The sequence below is a fragment of the Gopherus flavomarginatus genome, chromosome 9 (assembly GCF_025201925.1).
Source record: "Gopherus flavomarginatus isolate rGopFla2 chromosome 9, rGopFla2.mat.asm, whole genome shotgun sequence".
NCBI classification, from domain to species: Eukaryota; Metazoa; Chordata; order Testudines; family Testudinidae; genus Gopherus; species Gopherus flavomarginatus.
Genome location: NC_066625.1, coordinates 56,312,442 through 56,335,631, shown reverse-complemented (window position 1 = coordinate 56,335,631; position 23,190 = coordinate 56,312,442). Strand labels below are relative to the sequence as shown.

At 43.1% G+C, this 23,190-nt stretch overlaps 1 protein-coding gene across 2 annotated transcripts in view; it reads right to left on the bottom strand.

The window, feature by feature from the left end:
• PEAK1 (pseudopodium enriched atypical kinase 1) overlaps positions 1-23,190 on the bottom strand; it is a 255,770-nt gene that overhangs the window by 15,224 nt on the left and 217,356 nt on the right. For both annotated transcript variants that reach the window (XM_050966965.1, XM_050966966.1), the window contains one exon: positions 18,152-18,900. In XM_050966965.1, the coding sequence (XP_050822922.1) occupies positions 18,152-18,900 (749 nt within the window). The remainder of the gene's footprint in view (positions 1-18,151; positions 18,901-23,190) is intronic.

Genomic DNA, 23,190 nt, shown 5'->3' with positions numbered 1-23,190 from the left:
AATGACGGGATCGAGAGCGCCTCCGGGACCTGGACCGTGACCGGCGACGTTTGGTGGTACCGGGCGAGAATGGTCTCATCAGGGTGCGCTTGCCTAATGATTGAACAACCAGCATTGGCGGTGCCAGGGGTTGAGGCAGCTCGGGCTCCGTCACGGCAATCAACTCCCATGCAGTGGAGAATGTCTCCGGCGTGGAGGGCACAATAAGCTCAACTACGGAGTGTGCCGGGGAGCTGGTAGGCACTGGACTCGACGGCTCTCGCGAGACCAGAATCAACGGTGCAGAAGATGTCGGTGCTGCAGCAGCTGACGGTGCCGGGCGGTCCAACTTAGTTATGCGCTCTGACTGTGGCGTAGACACAGGAGCCGCAGGAGTCTTATGCTTCTTGCTCCTTGGGGAGAGAGAGCGGTGCTGGCCAGGAGCTTGGGCCAGTGAAGGCTGGTGTCGAGAAGCCTTCACTGTACCCGTGCGCTCCGGTGCAGAGGAGGCATTTGTCCCCAGTGCCGCAGTCGGTGCCGAAGATGGAGGAGTTAGAGCTGCCTCCATTAATAGTTGCTTTAGACGAATATCCCGCTCCTTTTTCGTCTGGGGCTTGAAAGCCTTGCAGATGCGGCACTTGTCTATGAGGTGGGATTCGCCCAAGCACTTGAGACAGGAGTCGTGAGGGTCTCCTGTGGGCATCGGCCTATGATAGGCCGAGCACGGTTTGAAGCCCGGTGAACCGGGCATGGGCCCCGGTACCGGGTGAGGGGAAGGGGCTAATCCCCTATCCCCCTTAACTATATACAATAACTACTACAAAAAACTAATAAAACTAGAAAACTAACTAGAAACAGAGAATATCGAACTATATACACAATAATGATTAGAAATGAGCGAATAGCTAGGGAGGTGGAGATCAGCTAAGCCACGCTCCACTGTTCCAACGACCGACATGGGCGGTAAGAAGGAACTGAGGGGCGGTTGGGCCGGCAGGGGTATATATCCGGCGCCATAGCGGCGCCACTCCAAGGGGCGCCATGCCGGCCCACCGAGTGTTGCTAGGGTAAAAATCTTCCGACGAAGGTGCACAAGGCGTGCACACACCTAACTGGAATGGATATGAGCAAGCACTTGAAGAAGAACTTGCTTCTCCATATTCACTTTAAGAAGGCTAGTTCAATAACTATGCATAATAATCACACTCCACGAGTCCAGGGCTCTGACTAGCTTTCCTTCAGTTATTGTGCAAGGCGAGTCAGACTGGCCCTTAATAAAAAAAAAAAGTATGTTTTTCATCTTTTATGTGTTTTCACTATTAGCAACTCTAAATTACTGGGAGATTAAGTCCTCTGTGTTTGCTGCTCAGAAAAGTGCACTGTCAGATAATCATATGCAATTAGATATGCTAGGTGACTACATTTTTGGTGCAATCCTCCTCCCTCTGATCCTGTGAATGTTCCAATACCTGAGCCTCCCAAAACACAGACACACTGGAGTTTAAATTGCCTGTTCATCACTGTTGTGTACAGGCAAAGCAAATTTACAAAATGCATTTTCTAGTCAATTTTATTTAAAAAGGAAAATGCACCACTTTCAGGATTGAATGCTGATTGTTACTATATCTGAGCACTGGCTCTTGGTAATTTACTCTCAGAAATGCATTTTTAAATGGTTGGAGAAAGGTGAGCTAATCCTAACCTCACCATTAGACTATTCCCCAAAGTCTTTTAAAAATACAGGAAGTGATAGTGACTACGTAGCCCTGACCTTGAAAACATGCATGAAGTGAAATGTGTCAGCTGACAGTCTTGGAGACTTAAGTCCCCTGCTTCATTAAAGAACTGGTACAGTATAGGCAGCAAAAGGGGTGGCTTGCTACACACAACATCACTAATGTGCCTCAAACTTCATCTGGAAAAACATTTTGAAGGTGTGTGAGGGTAGTTCAGTTTTCATACCAGTTAAGTCTTTGGCCTCTTCCTTGGGACAGGCAGCAAGGGTGGCAATTCATTCCAGTTGGGGTGATGTTTCTCTATGATGTGGGACACTTATCTATAAGAAATGAACTAAAGATCCGCAGTCCATTTTGCAAAGGCCATCAAAATGCTGTCAGACCAACTTTTCGTCACTGCTGAATTGGAACTGGCAACCTGGAGGTGCAAGGCTGCATACCTCATTTCTAATCCATCAAGCCATCCAGCCCCCTGAATTTAATTTAAAACCATAGAGATTAGAAAAAGTAAAGTGGTGTGTCCCTTTTCTATCCAAAAGTGCTCTTCAGTTTCCATACTGAGTTATATGCAAGGCATCTTCCTTCATTTTATATTTCCATTCCATGCTTTGATATTTGTAACCTGATTTGTGTTTCTGCTCTCATGACGATAGATGAACACCTGACTTTACCCATGCTAAAAATAGCAACTTGTTAGTTCTGTTCAGTGACTGTTTGTCATTAAACAATTGGAAGAAAGGATGTATTGTTTTCAGAGTGAGATGGGAGAAGTAAATTGATTAACTCCACCAAGCCAATGAAATTTACCACTAGTCTGACAAGTTGTACTGTGAAACCAGTGTTATCAGGTGTGTGTGGGCATGAATTTTAATTTATTTATTTATTGCCTTTAACACCAGTGAAGAATATTCTCTTGTGCTAGGAAAAAAGTTTATAATAAATAATCATAATCAAAGGAGAGTAACTCTTTGAATTTATATCCTGACATTTGCAGAAGATTATGTATAAATTAAGGCTCAAAATGATCTATGCAGACCAAAATTATACATCACTCCAAGTCATCTGAGCTGCTTTACAAGGAAATGGTGTTCTATGTATTCAACCCAAGTGGCACTGTATTTTTCTCCATCTGTGACTTTCAGAAGAGCAATAGAATGAAGGGTGGTTTTGGTACAGGATGGTTTGTGTGTGTGTGTTTGGTAACACAGAGTTCATAATCCATTTACCTCACCCAAGGAGTTACAGTTAAACATATAGATATCTCCAGATCTCCACATTACGATTTTTCATATGATAGGTGTCTCATTAATCTTGATTATTGAACCTCTTATGATGTTAATTTAGATAGCAGCATTAAATTCTAGGAAATAATTACTGTGCTCATGCAGCAGCCATTTTTCAAATATTAATAACTTGGTTTTTTTTTTTTAATACCAAAATCACCTAGCCCAAATTATAAACTACTTACCCAAAAGAGTTTCATTTTAAAATCAAACTTTTTTTTTGTAAGAAAAGTACAAAATAGCATCTGTAAATAACTACTGTACCACATTTTATTTCACTCAAAGAGTCTTGGAACGATCCTCAAAGCCTCCTAACCAGGGCCGCCCAGAGGATTCAGGGGGCCTGGGGCAAAGCAGGGGAGCTGCGGCACTTGTACTCAGCTGGTGATGGTCCAGGTCTTTGGCGGCATTTTGGCCACGGGGGGCCCTTCAGTCGCTCTGTGTCTTCGGCAACACTGAAGGGCCCCCCGCCGCCGAAATGCCGTCCGAAGACCTGGACTGTCGCTGGGCCAGGGCTCGTGAGGCCCGTGGCAAATTGCGCCACTTGCCCCTACCTCTGGGCAACCCTGCTCCTAACTAGCTCACAGTGATGCTACTTCAAGCAAAGGTGAACTGGGATGCATTTACTTTTGAACCCATCTATGCATCTCTATTGGATGACACAGAAGGATTGCTAAATAGCAATACATGGGTTTATTTTAATCCCCATCCCACAAGAGCTCAGAAACAAGGGATCAGGACTAACTCCTGAACTCCAATACCTCATATTACACTGCTAGGCAGCCCTTTTCCCTCTCCCCCTTGCAGCTGCCTTTTTTTTTTTTCCCCAAACTGCCAAACTATTTTTGAAATTTTGATTCAGAAGTTTTTATGGGCATCTACTACTCCAATGGAAGATGTCAACATGCCACACCTCTCAATTTTTTTTTAATTACTACTAAGTTTAGAACAGCAGCAGACAAACAACATAATTTGCATGAACTATTAACCTCAGAAAATATGGACTTTAAAATTAGAGTTGGTCTTGAGGTGTGAAGTTTCAATCCAGCTCCAATCTCTCCCCAAATTTGATATATAGGTGTACATAAATGTTTAGAGTGTTTGGATCTGTTTTTTGTTTTGTTTTATTGTAAGGGGGGTGGGGTAGTGAGCGGAGATCACGGCCACTGGGGAAATCTGGATCCAAATATAGATCCAAACTTCCAAGTTCAAGAGTTTTTTTAGATCTGAGGTATTGTTTCAGGCCACCATCATTATTTAGAATGAAATATTACACACTCTCCTGTACAGCAACACTATAGGTTACTGTTGTAGGAGATATACAGTTAAGACTAAATCCTGTAACCATTGTAATCAATGGCAAAATGATGAATGACTTCAACAGAAAAAAGATTTCCCTGTAATATTTTGTTAAAGATGACAACCAATCACTTTTAATGAAACTTCAAAATGTAATGACACTTTTGAGACTAAGTGGCACTATTGGGAGAAAACATCAGGAAAAATTCTCATAAGGTCCTTGTTTTATAAGAAGAAAATGTATGTGTGTGTATATGTGACATGTACAAAAGGCAGGGGGAGAACTCAGATCTGATTAGAGATGTGTTGTCTGCTCCTGGTCTTTGTTTACAAACAAAATAATGTGAAAACTGAAAGAGGCAGGTAGGCTATTTAAAGTTGATTAAATCGCTGACTAAGATTTGTACAATATATAGTGGCTGTGTAAATGACAAAAGGAAATGAAAAGCCAGACTGCCTTCCCACAGCATTCAAAGATGAGAGTCTGAAGACAAATCAGTCACATATCTGAATTCATAAAGCAGTTGCACCTAAGAAAAGGTCTGAATTGAAACTAGCAAAAATGTGGCATTCAGAGGAGTGTCTAATTGCTCTTCAGACCCCTCCTCCCCCCCACACGCTTCAAGACACAGCTTCATGAATCTGGACAAGTGCTCAAGTTTTAGATAGAGCAGTTCGGATTCCCTCAGTACTGGCAAATATTTTGTCAGTAAAAGGAAAATGCAGTGAAATCAGCAGAGACACATTAAGTTTTCCTGTCTGTAGGCAGTTTAATGAACATAAAGTATATTTACAGGCATCCACTGTACTACCTTCAGTTAGAAAAGATTGCTGCTGTGAACCAAGCCCTCATAGGGTCTCATCATCTTCCATCTGGAATTTTCTATTCAAACTTTCACTGTGTGCTGCCATTTAGGAATTGAGGCTGAGGAGTCTAATCTCTCATGTAGCTAATGACTACTGGTCTCCATACTTCAATGACCACAATGACATTGTAGTGCATTTTATATATGGAATAATAATCCCCAAGTATTACCTAACATTTTAAAACAGTATGTGGGAATTTCACTCTGTGAGTCACATTAACATTAATGAGAGTCATACAACTAAATACCTATGTACCTCTTTTAAACTGTTTATAGGACAGCAGTGATGATCGATAAAATCTGATGTCGATAATAAGGGTTCTAGACCACCATTAACTGCCAAAGGTGTTAGAGGGGCAGCTTCTTCTTTATTAGCGACAATTACTCCTATGTCATAGTTAAGAATAAATAAACAAAGCCGTTCCCTGTGCAGGATTTCCAAAGCTCTACTCTGTCCTTCCATCATAACAGGCTAGACTATAGTAGAAATCCTGCTGCCTTTTTACCCATGTGCTACTCTGAATCTTTATTACAGAGTCCAGTAAGGTAAAAAGATGGATTCTGATTTATTAATTGATCAAAGACAAGCACTGAAAGAAGCTATGATGATGGGCACTTAGCATCTTGACCAGTGAAGCATCAGTAGTTGAGCTATAAAGGCATGATATGTGATAATGCATTTAATGGAAAAAACTATTATTACCCTGTTCCGTAATAACTGTGGCTCTTCAAGATGTGTTGTACATATTCATTCCACTTTCGGTGTTGGTGCGCCCAGCCATTGGAAACTTTTTTCCTCAGCAGTACCCATTGAGTGGCTCGGTTCCCTCAACTGCTGCACACCACAGCATGCAGGTATAAAGGGCAGAGGTGCCCCGGCCTCCCTCAATTCCTTCTTGCTGTAAATCCGATGAAGAGAGGTAGGAGGGCAGGTTGTGGAATGGGGGCATGCAACACATCTCAAACAACAATAGTTATGGAACAGGTTATTAACAGTTTTTCTTCTTTGAGTGATTGCATATGTGCATTCCACTCTTGGTGACTCACATGACATAAGATTGTAGGCAGGATCAGAGTCTATTTCAATAAAGATTGGAGAACAACTCATCCCACTCTAGCATAGTCACTGGAGTCTTGAGCCACAGCACAGAGGGAGGCAAACATGTGGACCAAGGACCAGGCGGCCACTCTACAAATGTCTGCAATTGGAACTTGTACCAGAAAGGCCATTGTTGCCAATTGTGACCTTGTCAAATGAACTTTGACTGTGTCAGGTAGAGCAACATTATCTAAGTTATAGTACATGTATATGCAGGATGTGATCCAGGAAGAAATTCTCTGAGTGGAGAGTGATTGATCTTCTCTACTGCAAATGAACCAGATCTGCAGCATAAGGGAAGGAGGGTGGGATTGGAATACTGAACCACACATCTCAAAGAACCTCTAGTTACCGTTAAGTAACCACCTTCTTCTTCTTCTTCTTCGAGTGATGGTTCCTACTGTATTCCACTGAGGGTAACTGACAAGCAATACGTATTTTGGACGAAGGTGCGAGAAAGAGGCTGGAACTGTGGAACAGAGGACAGCTGCACTGAACAAGGTATCTGTTGCAGAGTCTTGCATCAGGGAATAATGGGAAGAGAAGGTGTGTACTGAACACCACATGGCTGCCCTACCTATGTCTGAGTGGCATGTGGTGAAGTGTGGCTGTATCTGATGCTTGCACTCTTGTGGAATGGGCTCGTACCACAAGGAGTGGAGACAATTCCAACAACTGATAGAGTGTAATGCACCCCAAAACCCACTTAGCAATTCTCTGAGTGGAGATGGTCTGCCTTGTAATCCTTTCTGCTATAGCAACAAATAGTCTAGGAGACTTCCTGAACAGCTTCGTCCTCTGTAGATAAAAGGGCAAGGCCCTACGGACATCAAGGGAGTGATGTGCCGTTCCTCCTCTAAGGCATGCAGCTTAGGAATGAAGAGAGGTAAAGTATATGGGTTGGTTGAGGAGAAAGCAGGAAACTGCTTTTGGCAGAAACTTAAGATGCAAACACAGGGAAATGTTGTCCTTATGGAACATGATGAAAGGAGGGTCTGCCATCATGCACTCCAATTTGCCCGCCCTTCTCACAGAAGTAATAGCTAGGAGGAAAGCGACCTTCATGGAAAGAAGGGAAAGAGAGCAGGAAGCCAGAGATTTGAAGGGCGACTTCATCAGTGCTGTGAGGACAAGGTTGAGGTCTCCCTGGGGAGAGGTGGGTTGAATGGGAGGATATGTCTGCATGAGGCCTTCCAGAACCGAACAGTCAATAGATGAGAGTGCTCCTCCCCAGAGGGGGTGGAAAGAACTAATGACTGCTACATGCATCTGGATGGAACTGAGAGCAAGCCCCAATGCCTTCAGGGATAGGAGATAGTCCAAGAGGCGAGGAATGCCTATGGTCTCAGGAGCAAGACCTTTCTGTTGGACCTAGAAGGTAAAATGTTTCCACTTGGCTTGCGTAGGACCACCTCATCGACTTCTTCCTTCTATTTGAGAGGATGTCTTGCAGTGCTGAACTAGCTTTCTTGCGCTAGCGAAGATGACCATCAAAAACCAGGATCCCAGGTGATGCATCTGCAGATTGGGATGTCTGATCCTGCAGTTGTGTTGTGTGAGCAGTTCTGGGAATGCTGGTAGTGGGAGGGGAGGATGTTTGACATGGGAAGAAGAGGAAACCAGAACTGGCAAGGCCAGAACGGGGTGATCAGAATGACCATTGCTCTCTCCTGCCAAATCTTGTGAAGGACACAGAGCAGGAGTGGTAGGGGAGAGAAAGCAATTGATCCGGCCTGACCAGCTGATGACCAGAGCATTGCCTTGGCAGTGGGCATTTGGTGTTGGTGTGGGCGGCAGAGAGATCTATGACTGGAGTCCCCCAAGGATGGAAGACCACAGTTGTGTAGTTCTCATTTATGGTTGGTCATGAAAGTCCTTCTGCGAGCATTTGCAAGCATGTTCTGAGTACCTATGAGTTGTAGTCTGGCATATTGAACCATGTAGGTGCAAGAGGCCATGACTCAGAATCTTCAAAGTTTTTGTGAATAGGTGAACCTTCAAATCTATAACAGTTGATCAAATTGCCCGGAACCTGGTGTGCGGAAGGCCCTGGCTTGAGACGAGTCCAGTACAGCCCTAAAATCTCTGTCCTCTAAGCTGGAGAGAAGACAGACTTTTCTGTGCTGATTAACAGTCCCAGAAAATTGAACGTTGACTGCATATGGGCAATGCTGCTCTGCACTTGCCGTTTGGACTGGCCTTTGACAAGCCAGTCATCTAGGCGGGGGTAACCTACACTCCCAATCTTTTGAGGAATGCAACTACTACTGCCATGACCTTTGTAAAGATCCTGGGAGCTGCTGACAGGCTGAAAGGTAAACTGGTTATGATTCTGACTTACAAGAAATTGGAGGTATTTCTTTTGAGCTTGATTGACTGCTACATGGAAATAGGTATCTTTTAAGTCGAGAGAGGCATACCAGTACCAAGGATGTAGGAAAGGGATAATAGAAGCTAGGGTGACCATGCAAACTTTATCCTTTTTAAGAATTTGTTGAGGTGATGCAGGTCTAAAATTGGTCTGTGACACCCTTTTGCTTTTGGGTTTAGGAGATGTTGGAAATAAAATCCCTTCCCTCTGAGACCGCATGAAACCTCTTCTATGGTCCCCAAGCTAAGGAGCAACAAACTTCCTGGACAAGGAGTTTCTTGTGAGAGTGGTCCTGGAGAGGGATAGGAAGGGAGAATGGCAGCTAGGGGCAAAAGGAAACTGGAGAGTATATCCCACTTCAACAGTGCTCAAGACCTACTGGGACCAAGCACTATGGAAGCGGAACAGACTGTTCGTGAAGGTGTGGGGGTTCGGGTCTGGAGATGTGGAGACTAGTATGTTGACTTCAACTGGCCCATCAAAATTGACTGCTTTGCAGTTCCGGAGTGTCTTGAGGAGCCAGAGCTGAAGCAGCAGGAGGGGTAGGCCTACGCCTCTAACTCCTGGACCTCTTTTTTGATAGGAGGAGTGGGATATCAGTGTGTCTACTGTGACTGATACAACTTCCTGACTGGGGCAGATGTGTACAGACCTAAGGATTTCAGGGTGGCTCTAGAGTTTGTAAGTCTGTGGAACTTCCTGTCCGATCAGAGAATAGAGAAGGACTCTCAAATGGCAAGTACTTGATAGTATAAGCCAGGATGATCCACACATGACCATTGCAGAGGCTGTGGTTCTAGCTGCCAAGTCTGCTGCATCCAGCGCTGCCTGCAATGAAGTTCTTGAGACTAGTCTGCCCTCATTGATCATAGAAGAGAACTCCTGGCTAGCATTCTCCAGAAGCAGCTCCTTGAACTTTTCTAAGGAACCCCACGAATTAAAATTGTATTCTCCCAACAGAGACTATTTGTTAGTGATACACAGCTGCAAACCCCCTGTTGAATAATCTTTCTGCTGAATAATTCTAGCCTCTTAGTGTTGTCTGAGTTGGGGATGGCAGCCTGATGCCCCTGTCATTCTCTCTCATTAGTTGCTCTGATGACTAATAAGCCCAGATGTGGGTGAATATAAAGATACACAAACCCTTGGCAGGACACAGTACTTTCCGCCCTTTTAGAGGTGGGAGGCAAAGAGGATGGAGTCTTTATAGGCACTAGTATGACCTTGTTAACTGGCAGAGCTATTCTAGAGGGACCCATCAATGATAAAATGCCAACCAGGAGACATGAGGACTCCCTGACCTCTTTGACCTGTACACCTAGGTCTGCAAACACTCTCTTTAACAACTGGTAAACTTCAAAATCATCAGAAGGAGAAGTAGTCGTGCCAGATGAAATGGCCTCATTTGGATAGGACTAAGAAGAAGCCAAAACTGGAAGGGATAGAATCTCTTCTAATCAGCTGTTGTTCTGGTTCGGGAACCTCCTCTTGATGCTCCATACTGGGTCTGGTGCCAGACTCTGGGGATAGAGCTGCTCTGGGAGTAGATTCAAGCCTACTACCTGAGGGCACTGAGTATGCCTGGTGTAGGGAAGATACGGAAGCTGGGGGAAAACTTCAAGGATTCCAGAATGGCCACTGATACAGGGCAGGGCCCTGCTGTCCCAGCCATATTTCCAGGGTAGGTCTCATTGAAGTAGGGTGACTAGATGTTCTAATTTTATAGAGACAGTCCTGATTTTGGGGGCTTTTTCTTATATAGGTGCCTATTAACTCCTCACCCCCATCCCGATTTTTCACACTTGCTATCTGTCACCCTACATTGAAGGGTCATGGTGATAGGCGAGAAGAGAGGATCTTGTCCAGAAAGGTGGTACTCCCGTAGGGTTGTGATATGCAAAGTCCCACCTCTGGGTCTGATATTGAAGATTCTCCTTTCTCTGACCATGACTGGGCTGATCCAGTTGGTGCTTGGGACCTGTGAGAGAGCTTGGCAATGGATGGAGTGATGCCATCATAGAAGACTTCCCTTTGGATGATACAGAGAGGCTGCCTGTCTGGGGAGCAGACAACTGCAGTACTGGAAGTTGAACTGCTGGCAGAAGTGGCAGTAGCGCTGAAGGACTGGACTTCCCTAAGGAAGGAGACACTGGCACTATGAGGCAGAGCAGGTTTCTTGCCTCTGCAAACACCTCTGGGAAATTTGGCACCAAGATGGTCTCTTGTTGTGGTGCCAAAGAAGTTGACAGTGCCCCTTGTGAAGGTAGAGCTGACTTAGGCACCGATTTAGAGGAGGAGTGCTTAGGTTTCAGGTGCACTCTACTCTACTCCTTCTCAACTCTCTTACCAGACATAGAGGGTGGAGATGTTCCCCTGGCCAGTGCCACTTTGAAAGCAGGATGAGGGAGAATAGTGAAATCTTGGCACCAAAGCTGGAGGTGCACTTCTCACTGAGTCAGACCAGGAAGGCTCCAATGGTGGTCAGAGAGCCTAACAGCAGGAATTTCAGCCTAGCCTCCCTATCCTTTATTTGTTTGAACTCCCTGAAAATCTGGCACTGGTCCTTCACATATGCTTCCTCGTAGCACTTCAGGCAGCTATTGTGTGGGTCACTCACTGCCATAGGCCTGGAGCAAGAAGCATCTATCTTGAAACCCCTGGGTCGTACCTCGGTAACATGAATAGAAAAACCCCTGAACAGGGAAAACAAGTCTGAAAAACATATTACCGTATATACGCGATCATAAGCCAGTTCGTTTATAAGCTGACCGCCCGCCCCCCCCAAGAGGGATAAGTTAAGAAAGGAAAATTTTTATGACCCGTTCATAAGCCAACCCTATAATTCAAGCGTCCGCAAACTTTGGCTCCTGGGCCATCAGGATAAGCCACTGGTGGGACAAGATGGTTTATTTAACTCAAGCATCCACAGGCACGGAGGTAAACCTAAGTAAACTAAGTGTCCTGGTGCGCCAGCTGCTTACCCTGATGGGCTGGGACAGTAACTGGTGGGGAAATTTTGAGGAGGGGGAGAGTAACCCGTGACCCCCTCCATGACCCCACCTCTTGCCCAGGACCTCCGCACTCTCCCCAACCCATCCCTTCCCACCTTATCTGGGGAGGATGTCTCTGGCTGGCTGGAGCGGCTCTGGCAGGCTGGGCAGCGTGGCCGCAGCCTGCTCCGGCAGGCCAGACCAGGTGGCGCAGCCGCAGCATGTTCCAGTGGGTTGGGCCAGCAGGCTGGGCAGCGCGGCCACAGCCTGCTCTGTGGGGCGGAGCCGGGCAGCATGGCTGCAGCTTGCCAGCCCTGGAGCTGCAGCTGCTTCGGAGGCTGGGAGGAGAGCAGCGTGGCCAGAAGAGGAGAGATTCTGGCCCCGCCGGCTGTGCTGCCTCTCCTTGCTCCCTCTGTTGGGGGGAGGGGCAGTGTCCCACCTCTCCCTCTCTATACCTGTTCATAAGCTGACCCCCTTCTCTGGTGCTTCCCTTTTTTTACTAAAAAAAAAAAAAAAAAAATTGGCTTATGAATGAGTATATATGGTATATATAAATGTTACTAACTATACTAACAACACTAAAGACTAGACACTAGATTAACTACACACATACACTATGGTCACAAAGGCTGGGAGAAAGAATTCTGGTATAGAAGAGTTCCAGCAACTGTCATAGGCGGTGAGAAGGAACTGAGGTGGGCTAGGGGCAGTTCTGCCCTTTATATCTGTATGCAGTGGCACACAGCAGGAGGGGAAGTGTTAGCCACTCAACAGGTACCACTGAGGAAAAAAGTTTGAGGGTCACGTGCTAGGTGCATCAACCTCAAGAACTGCATGCACACATGCAGTCACTTGAAGAAGGAATTGATTGATCCAGTATGGCAAATCCTATGTTTTTGGAGCTCATAAAGAATGGGTCAAAGGATGCAGAGTAGTGGTCAACTGTGATAGAAAATTATGGGGAGAGGAAAGGCAAATAAGGGAGATATGAATATTAAGCTCTAATTATATGTGTCCACCTTCCTTTCCACTGGTACCCATGTCAATATATAGCCTCTACATTGAGGTCCTTGAAATCCAGTCTATAACTGTACATTAGTTCAACAAAGCTAGGTTCCTTGATCTCTCCATTTCCATTATCTATCCTTTTCCTTCAAGGAAGCAAGAATTTCATGTTATAAGACTCTAAAAATTGCTCTGGATTAGCTTTTATTTTTCTGTTATGGGTCCAGTCAACCTAGGATACTGTCAGTGGACTTTCACTTTAGCAGCAAGGAATCTCATTTCTACTATGCCTATGCATTTTACAAGGCCTTGGTGAACCTTAAACAAGCTGGATATGTGGGGAATGAATTGTAGAGTGATGAAAATGAGAAACACTGAGGATCACAAACACTGCACCATCTGTGCTACTTTGTTGTATTATGCAAAAGCACAACTGCAAATGAAATACAGTGCCAAATGAAATCTTGCTAATCCCACACTGATATCTTGTATTTGGCACAACCTGCTTTCTAAGAGTCCAGTTTGATCACTGATCTCATTTCACTGATCTGGCTTTGGGAGTAATGCTTTGCTCTTTTGCTGGTATGCCAAGACATAAAAATTCAATGCTACTGTGACTGCACTTAGAATGGATTAAGTATTTAATGTATAAAACTGTGGCTCGAACCAAGCTACAAGGTAGTGTGATGATCTGCTGTAAGACTTTTGCCAGGAAGGTCATTCAGTTTAGAGTCTGAGTTACCAAAAAAATATTCTCATGCCCTAACAAACTAGACAAAGATAGGAATATACATATTTTTAGTGGAAGGCAGCCAGCCAGCATTTTACTTATGTTTTGTTATGTTTTATGCTTGAGGAATGCATGTTAGCAAGAACTCTAAGGTCATACAGCTTGCAAGGAAAGCTTCCACCACCCTGAAGCATGGACTCAAGATAGAATACAGCCATAAATTAGGGTACCTGCATTTACATACACTCCCATCTTGTTTACCCCATTATAGTCCCCGCGCCCTTCCACCTTAGCTACAACGCAGCACCTGCCTGCAGCCAAAATATCAAACACACATGTCAGGCCAGGATCTCCTTAATGATTCCTGGTGCCTGACTGTTCAAGATGGTGTCTGAACTATGATCTCAGGTATGCATAATACTGTTCAATAGTTTTTGGTGCTGTTTCAGTCTTGATAACATTTGATATTGAATTTTAAAAGTGGAAGTAGTTTCCACTCCAGTTTGCTCCACTGCATCACTGAAACAGTAATTACTCATGTTCACAGTCCAAACCTGATAAGATTCCCAATGATCACTTATTCCTGCTAATGCATTTTTACTTAGGTCCCTGCTATACTGCTGCTTTATTCAGTATATTCAAGGATAACACCCAATGCTGGGATGAGACACCTGTCCTATACACTTTACAAAAAGCTAGTCCTCACTGCTCACTTGCATTTCACTGTGACTTTTTCACTACAAATCTGGAACTGCTGATAAGAATCCTTTTCCACTGCTATGGAGGAACACACACATACACATTGACCCAGCTCTACCAATTATTTAGAACATGGATTAGTTCTTGTTTGTGAAGAGGAAATACCTAAGGACCAGGAATTTTATAAAAGCTTTGTAAAGAGATCATTGTTTTTGCTTGTTTGAATGTAATTCTGAGCTGACTGGAGCCATTGTTTTGGTTTGCATTGTTTCAGTCAAAGCAACTTGCACATAGTTTGCTGTACCTTTTTGCAAAGGACACTTGTTAGTGGGAGATGAGAATAATGGAAATTTATATCACAAATGCCATGGCTAAAAACTGCATGCTCATTTATTCAGCAGGCAAGCATGTCCTGACACATGCCATGACTAAAATTGCACACCCTTACAAACAGTTTTATTCCTGCAATATCTAGGCAAAACAAATGAGTTGGGGACAGGCTGGTTTTCCACTACACCTATTCAACTGTCATTATCTATTAAAATTAATAAAACAAAGGATGTTCTGGGTATACTCATCTACACAGAAGGTGCATTCTACTGGGATGCTTCTGGAGACTCAATTCAGCAGTAGTCAATTTGTCAAAGTCTAATTCTTAATACTACTGGAACATAGTTTTTGCTTTTTAATATAATTAGAAACTATATCCCTTATGGATAACAACACTTAACATTAAGTATAGTTTTGTACAGTTCATTATCTTTTGTTTTCTATAAAGTAGTTACAAAAGGAGAAAAAATATTCCATTGTTAGAAACTCTTTCAGCTCTAATATAAAGTCATAGAACCTAGTAAGAGTTTGTCAAGCCCTGGACCAGATTCTTAGGTGATGCAGTTTGGCATAGCTCTATTGAAGTTAATGGAGCTACACATATTTATGCTAGCTGAAGATACGGCCCCATGTGTATAATTCTTAAGACACCTTCAAGATAGATCTCGTATGATTCTTCTGCTACTATAAGTTGTCTAATAATAATAGACATTGTGGGTTCGTTGTAGGATTTGATCTCAATATCTGTATTTTTTCATGGTTTAAAATGCCAGAAGCATAGCACATTCACATTGTAGATGGATGATTACAAAATTTAGTTAGGATAAAAAATCTGTAGGAGAGTAAAATCCTGCTATTTTTGCCAATACTCTTAATTTACAACAGTTCAATGGATTTTGTTTGTTTGTTTGTTTTTTTTAAATTATATATTTTTGAAAAATCTGGAGTCAAATGTTATGGTAGAGTTATAGACCCCTTTAAAGGTGAGTTTATAGTAAAACCCTTGACTATATTTTAGAGAATGGCATTGCAATAAAAAAATCCATCAAGGAAACACAAATAAAGTGAGCCAGCTTGGCTGAAAGCATCATATTTGAAGATATGAAGGGGAGAAAATGAAAAGACAACAGCAATTCCCTTGAGCTAGCACTGCTTTGCTTACAAAGGAATCAGTGAGCATCTGTAGTCAAATTATCTTCCTAGATCACATTCACTGCCAGGGAAGTTGTTTGCAAGCTAACTTTTCCTCTCACCATGACAGCACAACAATCCATAGTGACCCCTGGTTCAATGGCATTTTATGGATCCTTCACTCTAGAGTCCTTCATACCTATTAGGGTATGGTAAATTCCTGTTAGTCTGTGAACTGATTTTCAAGATGATAACGTTTCAGGTAACAAAGAAAAAAAACAGCACACATTTGGCAACACTCTCTCCTTTCAAAACATATTTAAAAAACAAACTCAAAAGCTCTTCTGCACCTTTGGAAAGGCTTTAAGTCACTTTCATCAATGAAACATTTTTATTCAGTGTTTAATGTAACACTTCCATCTCTAGATCTGCTGGCCAGTCGCAGTGCATGAAATAGCAAACCACCTGCCACCTCTTCTTGGCAGATTATTTCTGCATCATTACAAGCAAAAAATCAATGGAAGACCATTGATTTTGCAACCAGACAAGACTGCCAGACAAATAATACATCATAAAGTTATTCATGTCCTGGTTCTCAATTGCTTTGAGTCAGCAGACAGTTCACTTCATCATCTTATAATGGCATCCATATTACATCTGTGATCTTTGCAACAATAGAGGACCAGGATGGCTGAACAAATATAAACCCAATAGAATGTGGCAACACTTCAATGCAATACGTAACCTTGAAAAACCTCCTAAAGCAATGCCTTTTCAAATTCAGAACCTATTTTATATCAAGTTAGCACTTACATTCTTACTTTCTAGCTTCTCATTCTGTGTTAATAAATAAAGGTGGTTGGGAGTAATAATTATATTTTGCCCTTCTGTAGTACCATCACTCTGAGAAGCTCAATTTGCTTTATAAGCATTAATGAATTTAGGCTCACAATACCCATGTGAGGTAAGAAAAATCTTAATTTTCATTTTAAACTTGGGGAAATTGAGTTACAGATGTTCAGATGCTCAAGGTCACATAGCAAGTCTGTGGCAGAGCAACGAAAAGAACATAGGTTTCCTGGCTCCCAGTCATCCTCATATTAGAGCACATCTTATCAGATGAGTATTATCATCTCATTAGCAGTGGAGGTGTGCACACCCAAAGGCAGGGTGAGTAAATCTCCTATATGAATCGCAAACATGATAAAATAACACAACCCCTTTATTAGGTAAGATAACTGTTCATTTGCATATTGTGATTGGGCAAGGCCAGATGGCTACAGTAAAGTAGTAAGGAACAGGTATGTTAGCCCCAGGCTAACCAAATCCCTAGTACCACGGTAACCAAATGGCAGTTGCTCCAGGTTAATCAAGACATCTGGGGCCAATTAAGATCTTTCTAGAAGGCAGTGGAGATAGCTACAGTGATTGGGCCACGTGAAGCCAAATCAAGGGCTGGCTGGAACTAGTTAAAAGCCTCCCATTTAGTCAGTGAGATTCGGATGTGAGGAGCTGGGAGCAAGAGGTGCAAGGAGCTGAGAGTGAGAGAGTGTACTGCTGGAGGATTGAGGAATACAAGCATTATCAGAAACCAGGAGGAAGGTCCTGTGGTGAGAATAAAGAAGAAGGTGTTTGGAGGAGGCCATGGGGAAGTAGCCCAGGGAGTTGTAGCTGTCATGCAGCTGTTACAGGAGGCACTATAGACAGCTGTGATCCACAGGGCCCTGGGCTGGAACCCGGAGTAGAAGGCGGGCCTGGGTTCCCCCCAAACCTCTCAACTCCTGAGCAGACACAGGAGGAGTTGACCCAGACGGTGGGTTCCACCAGAGGGGAAGATCACTGAGGTGAGCAAATCTGCCAAAAAGTGCAGGAACCACCAAGGTAGAGGAGGAACTTTGTCACAATATGAAATAAGTACCTGGATGTTTTTCTGACCAGGACTATGGAATGGAGTATTCAACGAAAAAAGCTAACTTTTTCTTCACTGAAATACAGCACTAACCAATCAACATTCCTCAGTTCCATTCATTTTTAATATATCACAGAAGGCCACACCGATGGCAAGATAGGGTTTCAGAATGGCTGGTGAGAATGTAAGGGTTTGTAAGGGAATGGAAAGGTATGCTAATTAAAAATACATATAAATAAAATTCACAGACAGCCATATATATATATATATATATACACACACACACACACACACACACACACACACACCCCTTTGAAATTACTCCTGATTAAAACTGAGAATCTGGTGACTCTGCATGCAAATGAACGTAAAGGTGCTACTACTGAAGGCTTCCAAGAGCCTGCCTGCAGTCTTTACATTAAAAACACAGCTGTTTATACCACTCTTACGTCAATACATAATAAGTACGCTAAGCAACTAGTAAGAGAGTTGTTGGCTTTTAAAAATTGTCCCAGATGTACAACAAACAGAGGATCCAGCTAAAGGTTAATTATGCCATTGACAACAGTGGCACTTAAAAGAAAGAAGGGCCAGTAGCTGCAGATCATTACTGTACATGGATTAGCCATTGCAAACAGCATAATTAGCTATACTATAATACACAGGGTTTTATTATTAATATTACTGATGTCTGGGACAACCGTTTTTGAAACCTCCTTCTTACCTTGACTGCATAATTGTTGAGGGGATCTTTTGCATAAGAAGCTGGGTAGTAAACTGCATCACCTGCTTCACAGCATGGCCTGTCACTGGTTAGCCTGAAGTCTGACCAGCTGTCCACCCCAAATCGCAGCTGGTCTTTCTGTCCAGCCATGAAAAGATCTTCGCATTTGTTCACTAACTTCTTCAGTGAATCAGTATGAAGGCTTCTGATTTTGCCTACCACCTCCTCTCGATTCTCAATTCCTCGATAAAGTGCTTGCCTCTGTGGCTTCTGTATATTCTTGCTCTGCTTAGTCTGAGAGATGTATCTCCCAGACAGAGACTCCATGCTGTTGGAACACCTATCCTTAATACTGGCAGTGGTTAGGCTGGAAATGCTGTTGGCTGTTGAGTTGGTTGCTTTTCCTTTTTCTAAAGGCCTGTCCAAGGAATCTCCTGACTCATTGTCCAGTGCTTTGAGTTCTGAGCTGACTGAAGAGCAGGCACTGCTTGCTTCCCAGTTGGTGTCAATGTCGTATGTAGGGTTGGCCACAACACAGAGATTATTCTCCAGGGTCTGCTTCTGGAGTTCTTTGGGGATCGGCTCTGTGTTGGCTCTCAAAATGGTTTTCTTTGGCAGTGGAGGTGGTGTTGGCTGTAAGCTGTTAGTTGCCTCTTCGTCTGCTATTCCTCCAAAGGCAATGGCATCATCCAAAGCTCCCTTTAGCTGCCGGGGCTGCTTTGGAGGTATCATGGCTGCCCGGGACTGACCTGTGTAATAAAAAAACAAACCCAAAAGCTTTAGAACCCTTTGGATTTACTGTGACTGCATATTCACACTTCACAAAGAAGTGTAAGTGGGCAACTGAGACAATAGCTGGATGATGCAGATGACCACAATCTCCTCAAATCCAAGTCTGACAAAAAGTGAAGGTGTGAGGCTGGTGCTTTAAGGGACAAAAACTAACGTGACTAAACCAGCACCAGATGTATACCAGTGCTTCTCAAGCTATCTGATGTAGGGGACCGGCACATTTTTTTTCCAATGTGCCATGGACGGGTGCAATATTATCATCCTATTCGACGCTCTTATGAGGAAACTCGCCATGGACTGGGCGGTCCACAGACCACCACTTTGAGAAGCTCTGATGTATACTATCATATAAAGAATACCTTGACTTGTTTAACTGGTCTGTGCATAAAACAGGTTTCAATGCTAGCATCTTACATTTCATGAGCTTACTTAGAACATGAAAGAGAATGCAAATCAGAAGTATGGCCTGTCAAGCCTAGCATTCTAGCTGAATTCCAATCTTGAGTAATTACATTCTGTCTCCCTTAATTCCTCCTGCAAACAGCTGATTACAGTATTCTTCCTCATTTCTTGTTCTAAACTGTTAAGTACTTTGAGTGGGTGCTTCTGTATTTCACCCCAGAGGTGTCTACATTTCAGTGGTGGATGGAGTGATCCCTCTTTGTATATACTCATGGTAATTTGTAAAACACTTTGGGATCATCTGATCTGAGAGGTGCTACATACATTCAAAATATTATAAAACATAAACCAGGAAACCTGCAAGAAAAATAGCACACTATAGATATCTAGGCAATGATATCAGAGATAATCAAGTTTGTCTCTGCAAATTCATTAGTAACTTCATAACAAATAGAAGAGTAAGAGCCTAAGTCTGCTATCGTTTAATTGAGAAGATTTTCCCCACTCATTTCAGTAAAAGCAGGACTAGGTTCTGGGACTGCAGAAATATACAAGCTTACTTCCCTTCTCCCCCACCCCCAAGCCCCCAATATCAGAGATTAATAGAAATAGTAACTATCTCTGACACCCCTTTCCCTTGCTTATTTGACAGTGGCTGCTGTGTTGGGAGTATTACATGCATAGATATCCTGATCCAGAACCAGTCAAGAGATTGCAAGCTGCAGTTTTGGATACACAAAAACCCTGAATTTCCACTGAGAGCCTGATTACACACAAATATTTTATGTGCTTCCTGAGGATAAAACTTCCTGTAATGTGTTTTGGGTGGATTTTAGAGAAGGCAATTATGAATCCTTCAAAATGGGAGTGGGGACGAGGGGGGAGAAAAACAGGATGAGTGACAGTCGTACTGCTCTGTGAGGCAACCGCTCCTTATATAAAAATAAAATGATGCATTTTTTTCGTTTCTAATGAATCAACTGCTATTTTGAGAGGAGTTTATTTTGTAAGTTTTCTACCACATCTGTGGGGATCATTGACCATAATGATAAGGTAAGAAGCCAATTTCCACAAATGCAATGGAGCAAGCACGGAATGAACTCTATCTAGTTCAGCAAGTGAGCATTTCTATCTAGAAGGGAATAACAAGTTAAAAGATAATGAAACTATCTGATTGTTAGATAAGATTGGGGTGCCTCAGTGAAGGTCTCTAAATTAGAAATAGGCCTGGACTGGAACCCACAGTCCGAACATTCCAGAACTATGTGTAGGTTATACTTCAGATTTGAACCTCCTTACTTGGGCTCATACCTAATACAAATGTATTATGGAACCTTTTGCAAGGGAATATTTTCCTCCTTCAGATTTTAAAATACATAAACACAGCTGTTATTAATGTAACAGAATCCATGATTAACCCCCCACTCTGCAGGCCAAGATGCACTATCAACTGGAATATTGCGCCACACTGCTGATAAGATCTTTTAATTAAGAAGATTGAGGAGGTTTGTATTCCTTGGGACTGTGATAGGCAATGGAAGTTCAGAAGGAGTAAAACACTGTATCTGGAGTTCTTTTTGATAATTTCCTCATGATAATACTGAGAGAGGCACTGAGTTGTAAGTAGGAAGAAACTGTACAATTTATGTCCACAGACGGTAGGCTAGCTCTGTCTGGCATGATCTTCAGGAAAGGCCACATGTGGCTGCTCTCTCAGGTTATTTTAGCTCCCACAAAATAAAAATGTCCATAGACAGGAGGCAGTGGAGGATCCAAGTAATAGCCTAGCAGTACAGGAAGTAGATGAGAAGGTTAGTCTTGGCAAGGGCTACAAAAAGAAGAGACACAGTTCACAGCCAGGGTCATAAAAATATTTGGATGGGTCCCCAAAGCACAAAGTCAAGTGAGCTCCCCTTTCCCCCTTAAGCAACCTGGAAGTGCCTTCCTTTCCACTTCTTACCCCTTTTTTCTCATTCACCCAAATGTCCATCTTAACTTACATCAGCATCTCTTTATATTCCCCCTTACAAAATCTGTGGCTATGCACCTCTCCTTAAGTATCCCTCAAATGCCTGTTGACAAAGTCTACACCCTCTGTCTACACCCTGCCTCCAAGTTCATCTGTCCATTTCCTGATTCCTATGCTCTTCCACAGTATAGCTCCTTACTTACTACATCTGCTGCTGATTGGTGAAAGAGACCATTGCTGCTTGTCTGCTACTACTTCAGCATGCAGTCTCCTAATGTATGTTGCTTTCATGGCTAGCTAAACCAGAGGCTGCAAAAGGAACTTGGGGAGTAACAGGAAGACATATTAGAATGAGATGCACATGCAAGCCACAGCAGGAGCCCCTGCAGTGAGGGTAAACTATATGACTGCTCTCCCTGCTGCTCTACTCCCTGTTTGCAGTTTCTCCTCCATCCTCCACAGGCTAATCAGATGGGAAGGAGGTTGGCCCTTGGAACCTGACTCTTCCCACTGTAATAGTTATGGCTCCTGCACAGCTACTTGGAATCATGGGCATCAAAGTACCACTGGGGCATTTATATGGGATTTATGCTCCTTTCTTTGTCTTCCAGCAGCAGAACATCTGCAAGAAGGCTGATGATAGCCCACTCATCTATCTGGTGCAGAAGGGAGATGTCTGCTGGTAATGATGGAACCCATCAGAACATTTTACATACAAGTCCAAAAACAGTTACTGTACACATTTCAGATCCAGTTTAAACCACTGCCTCGTATTCCCAGTCCATGGAAATGAATCTGTAAGATCTGTCATGCCAGAATATAGTTTTTTCCCCACATGGACAAGTTTTTCCTAGTGAAATTCATCCGTCTGAATTAAGTGTTTGAAAAGCTCCATATCTGTGCTGTTTTTATGCTGAGCTCTTAACCCTGTTCATTCTTCTCATGACTCTGGGGCCAAATCTTCTAGCTCAGCTTTCCAAAGGCTTGTTGCAACATTGCATGCCTCACATTTTTATGTCATAGAGTCTCTCTGAGGAAGAAAAATGTTTGTCTTTTAAATCCTGCCCCTCTCTCTGTGTAAAGAAAAAAAGTTATTTTAAACAGAAGTTAGCGGCAGAACAAACGTTTCTCCTTCTTGCCTATCACCTCTCCCCAGCTTTCTTAACATCCTTCACTTCACTGACTCCTGCACAGGCTCTTCAATATTACAGAATACAGTTGGAACTTCACCCTTGGAGGCAGATGAAGAGGAGGAACTACCACTTAAAAAGTCCTTAAAAGGCTTCCAAACTATGCAAGAGGAAAGAAGTTAAGTCTATAGCAGTTTTCTCAACTGAATACAGATGACAGCTTTAAGGATAGCTTTAAGGAATAGTGCAGTGCCATCACATCTTACATTTGAGACCCTTACAGTGCTTTTTGAACATTCATGCATTAACCCTCACAACATCCTTCTGAGGTCATCACTAGGAACATCACTAAGGAGCTTTAAAATGTCTGTAATTTTTCTTACCCAACATACTCATTTATTCTTCATACCTTGATTTGAAATCTTCTCTTGAATAAGGTTTGAATCATAGTAATGTAGGGCTGGAAGGGACCTTGAGAAATCATCAAGTCCAGCCCCCTGCACTGAAGTAGGACCAAGTAGACCATCCCTGACAGGTGTTTGTCCAACCTGTGCTTAAAAACCTTCAATGATGGTGATTTTACAATCTTCCTTGGAAGCCTATTCCAAGGTTTAACTAATCTTACTGTTAGAAAGTTTTTCTTAATATCTAACCTAAATCTCCCTTGCTGAAGATTAAGCCCATGCCTTCTTGTCCCATTACATCTGTTTCTAAGGGGACACTATTGATGGGAGGCAGTGAATTCA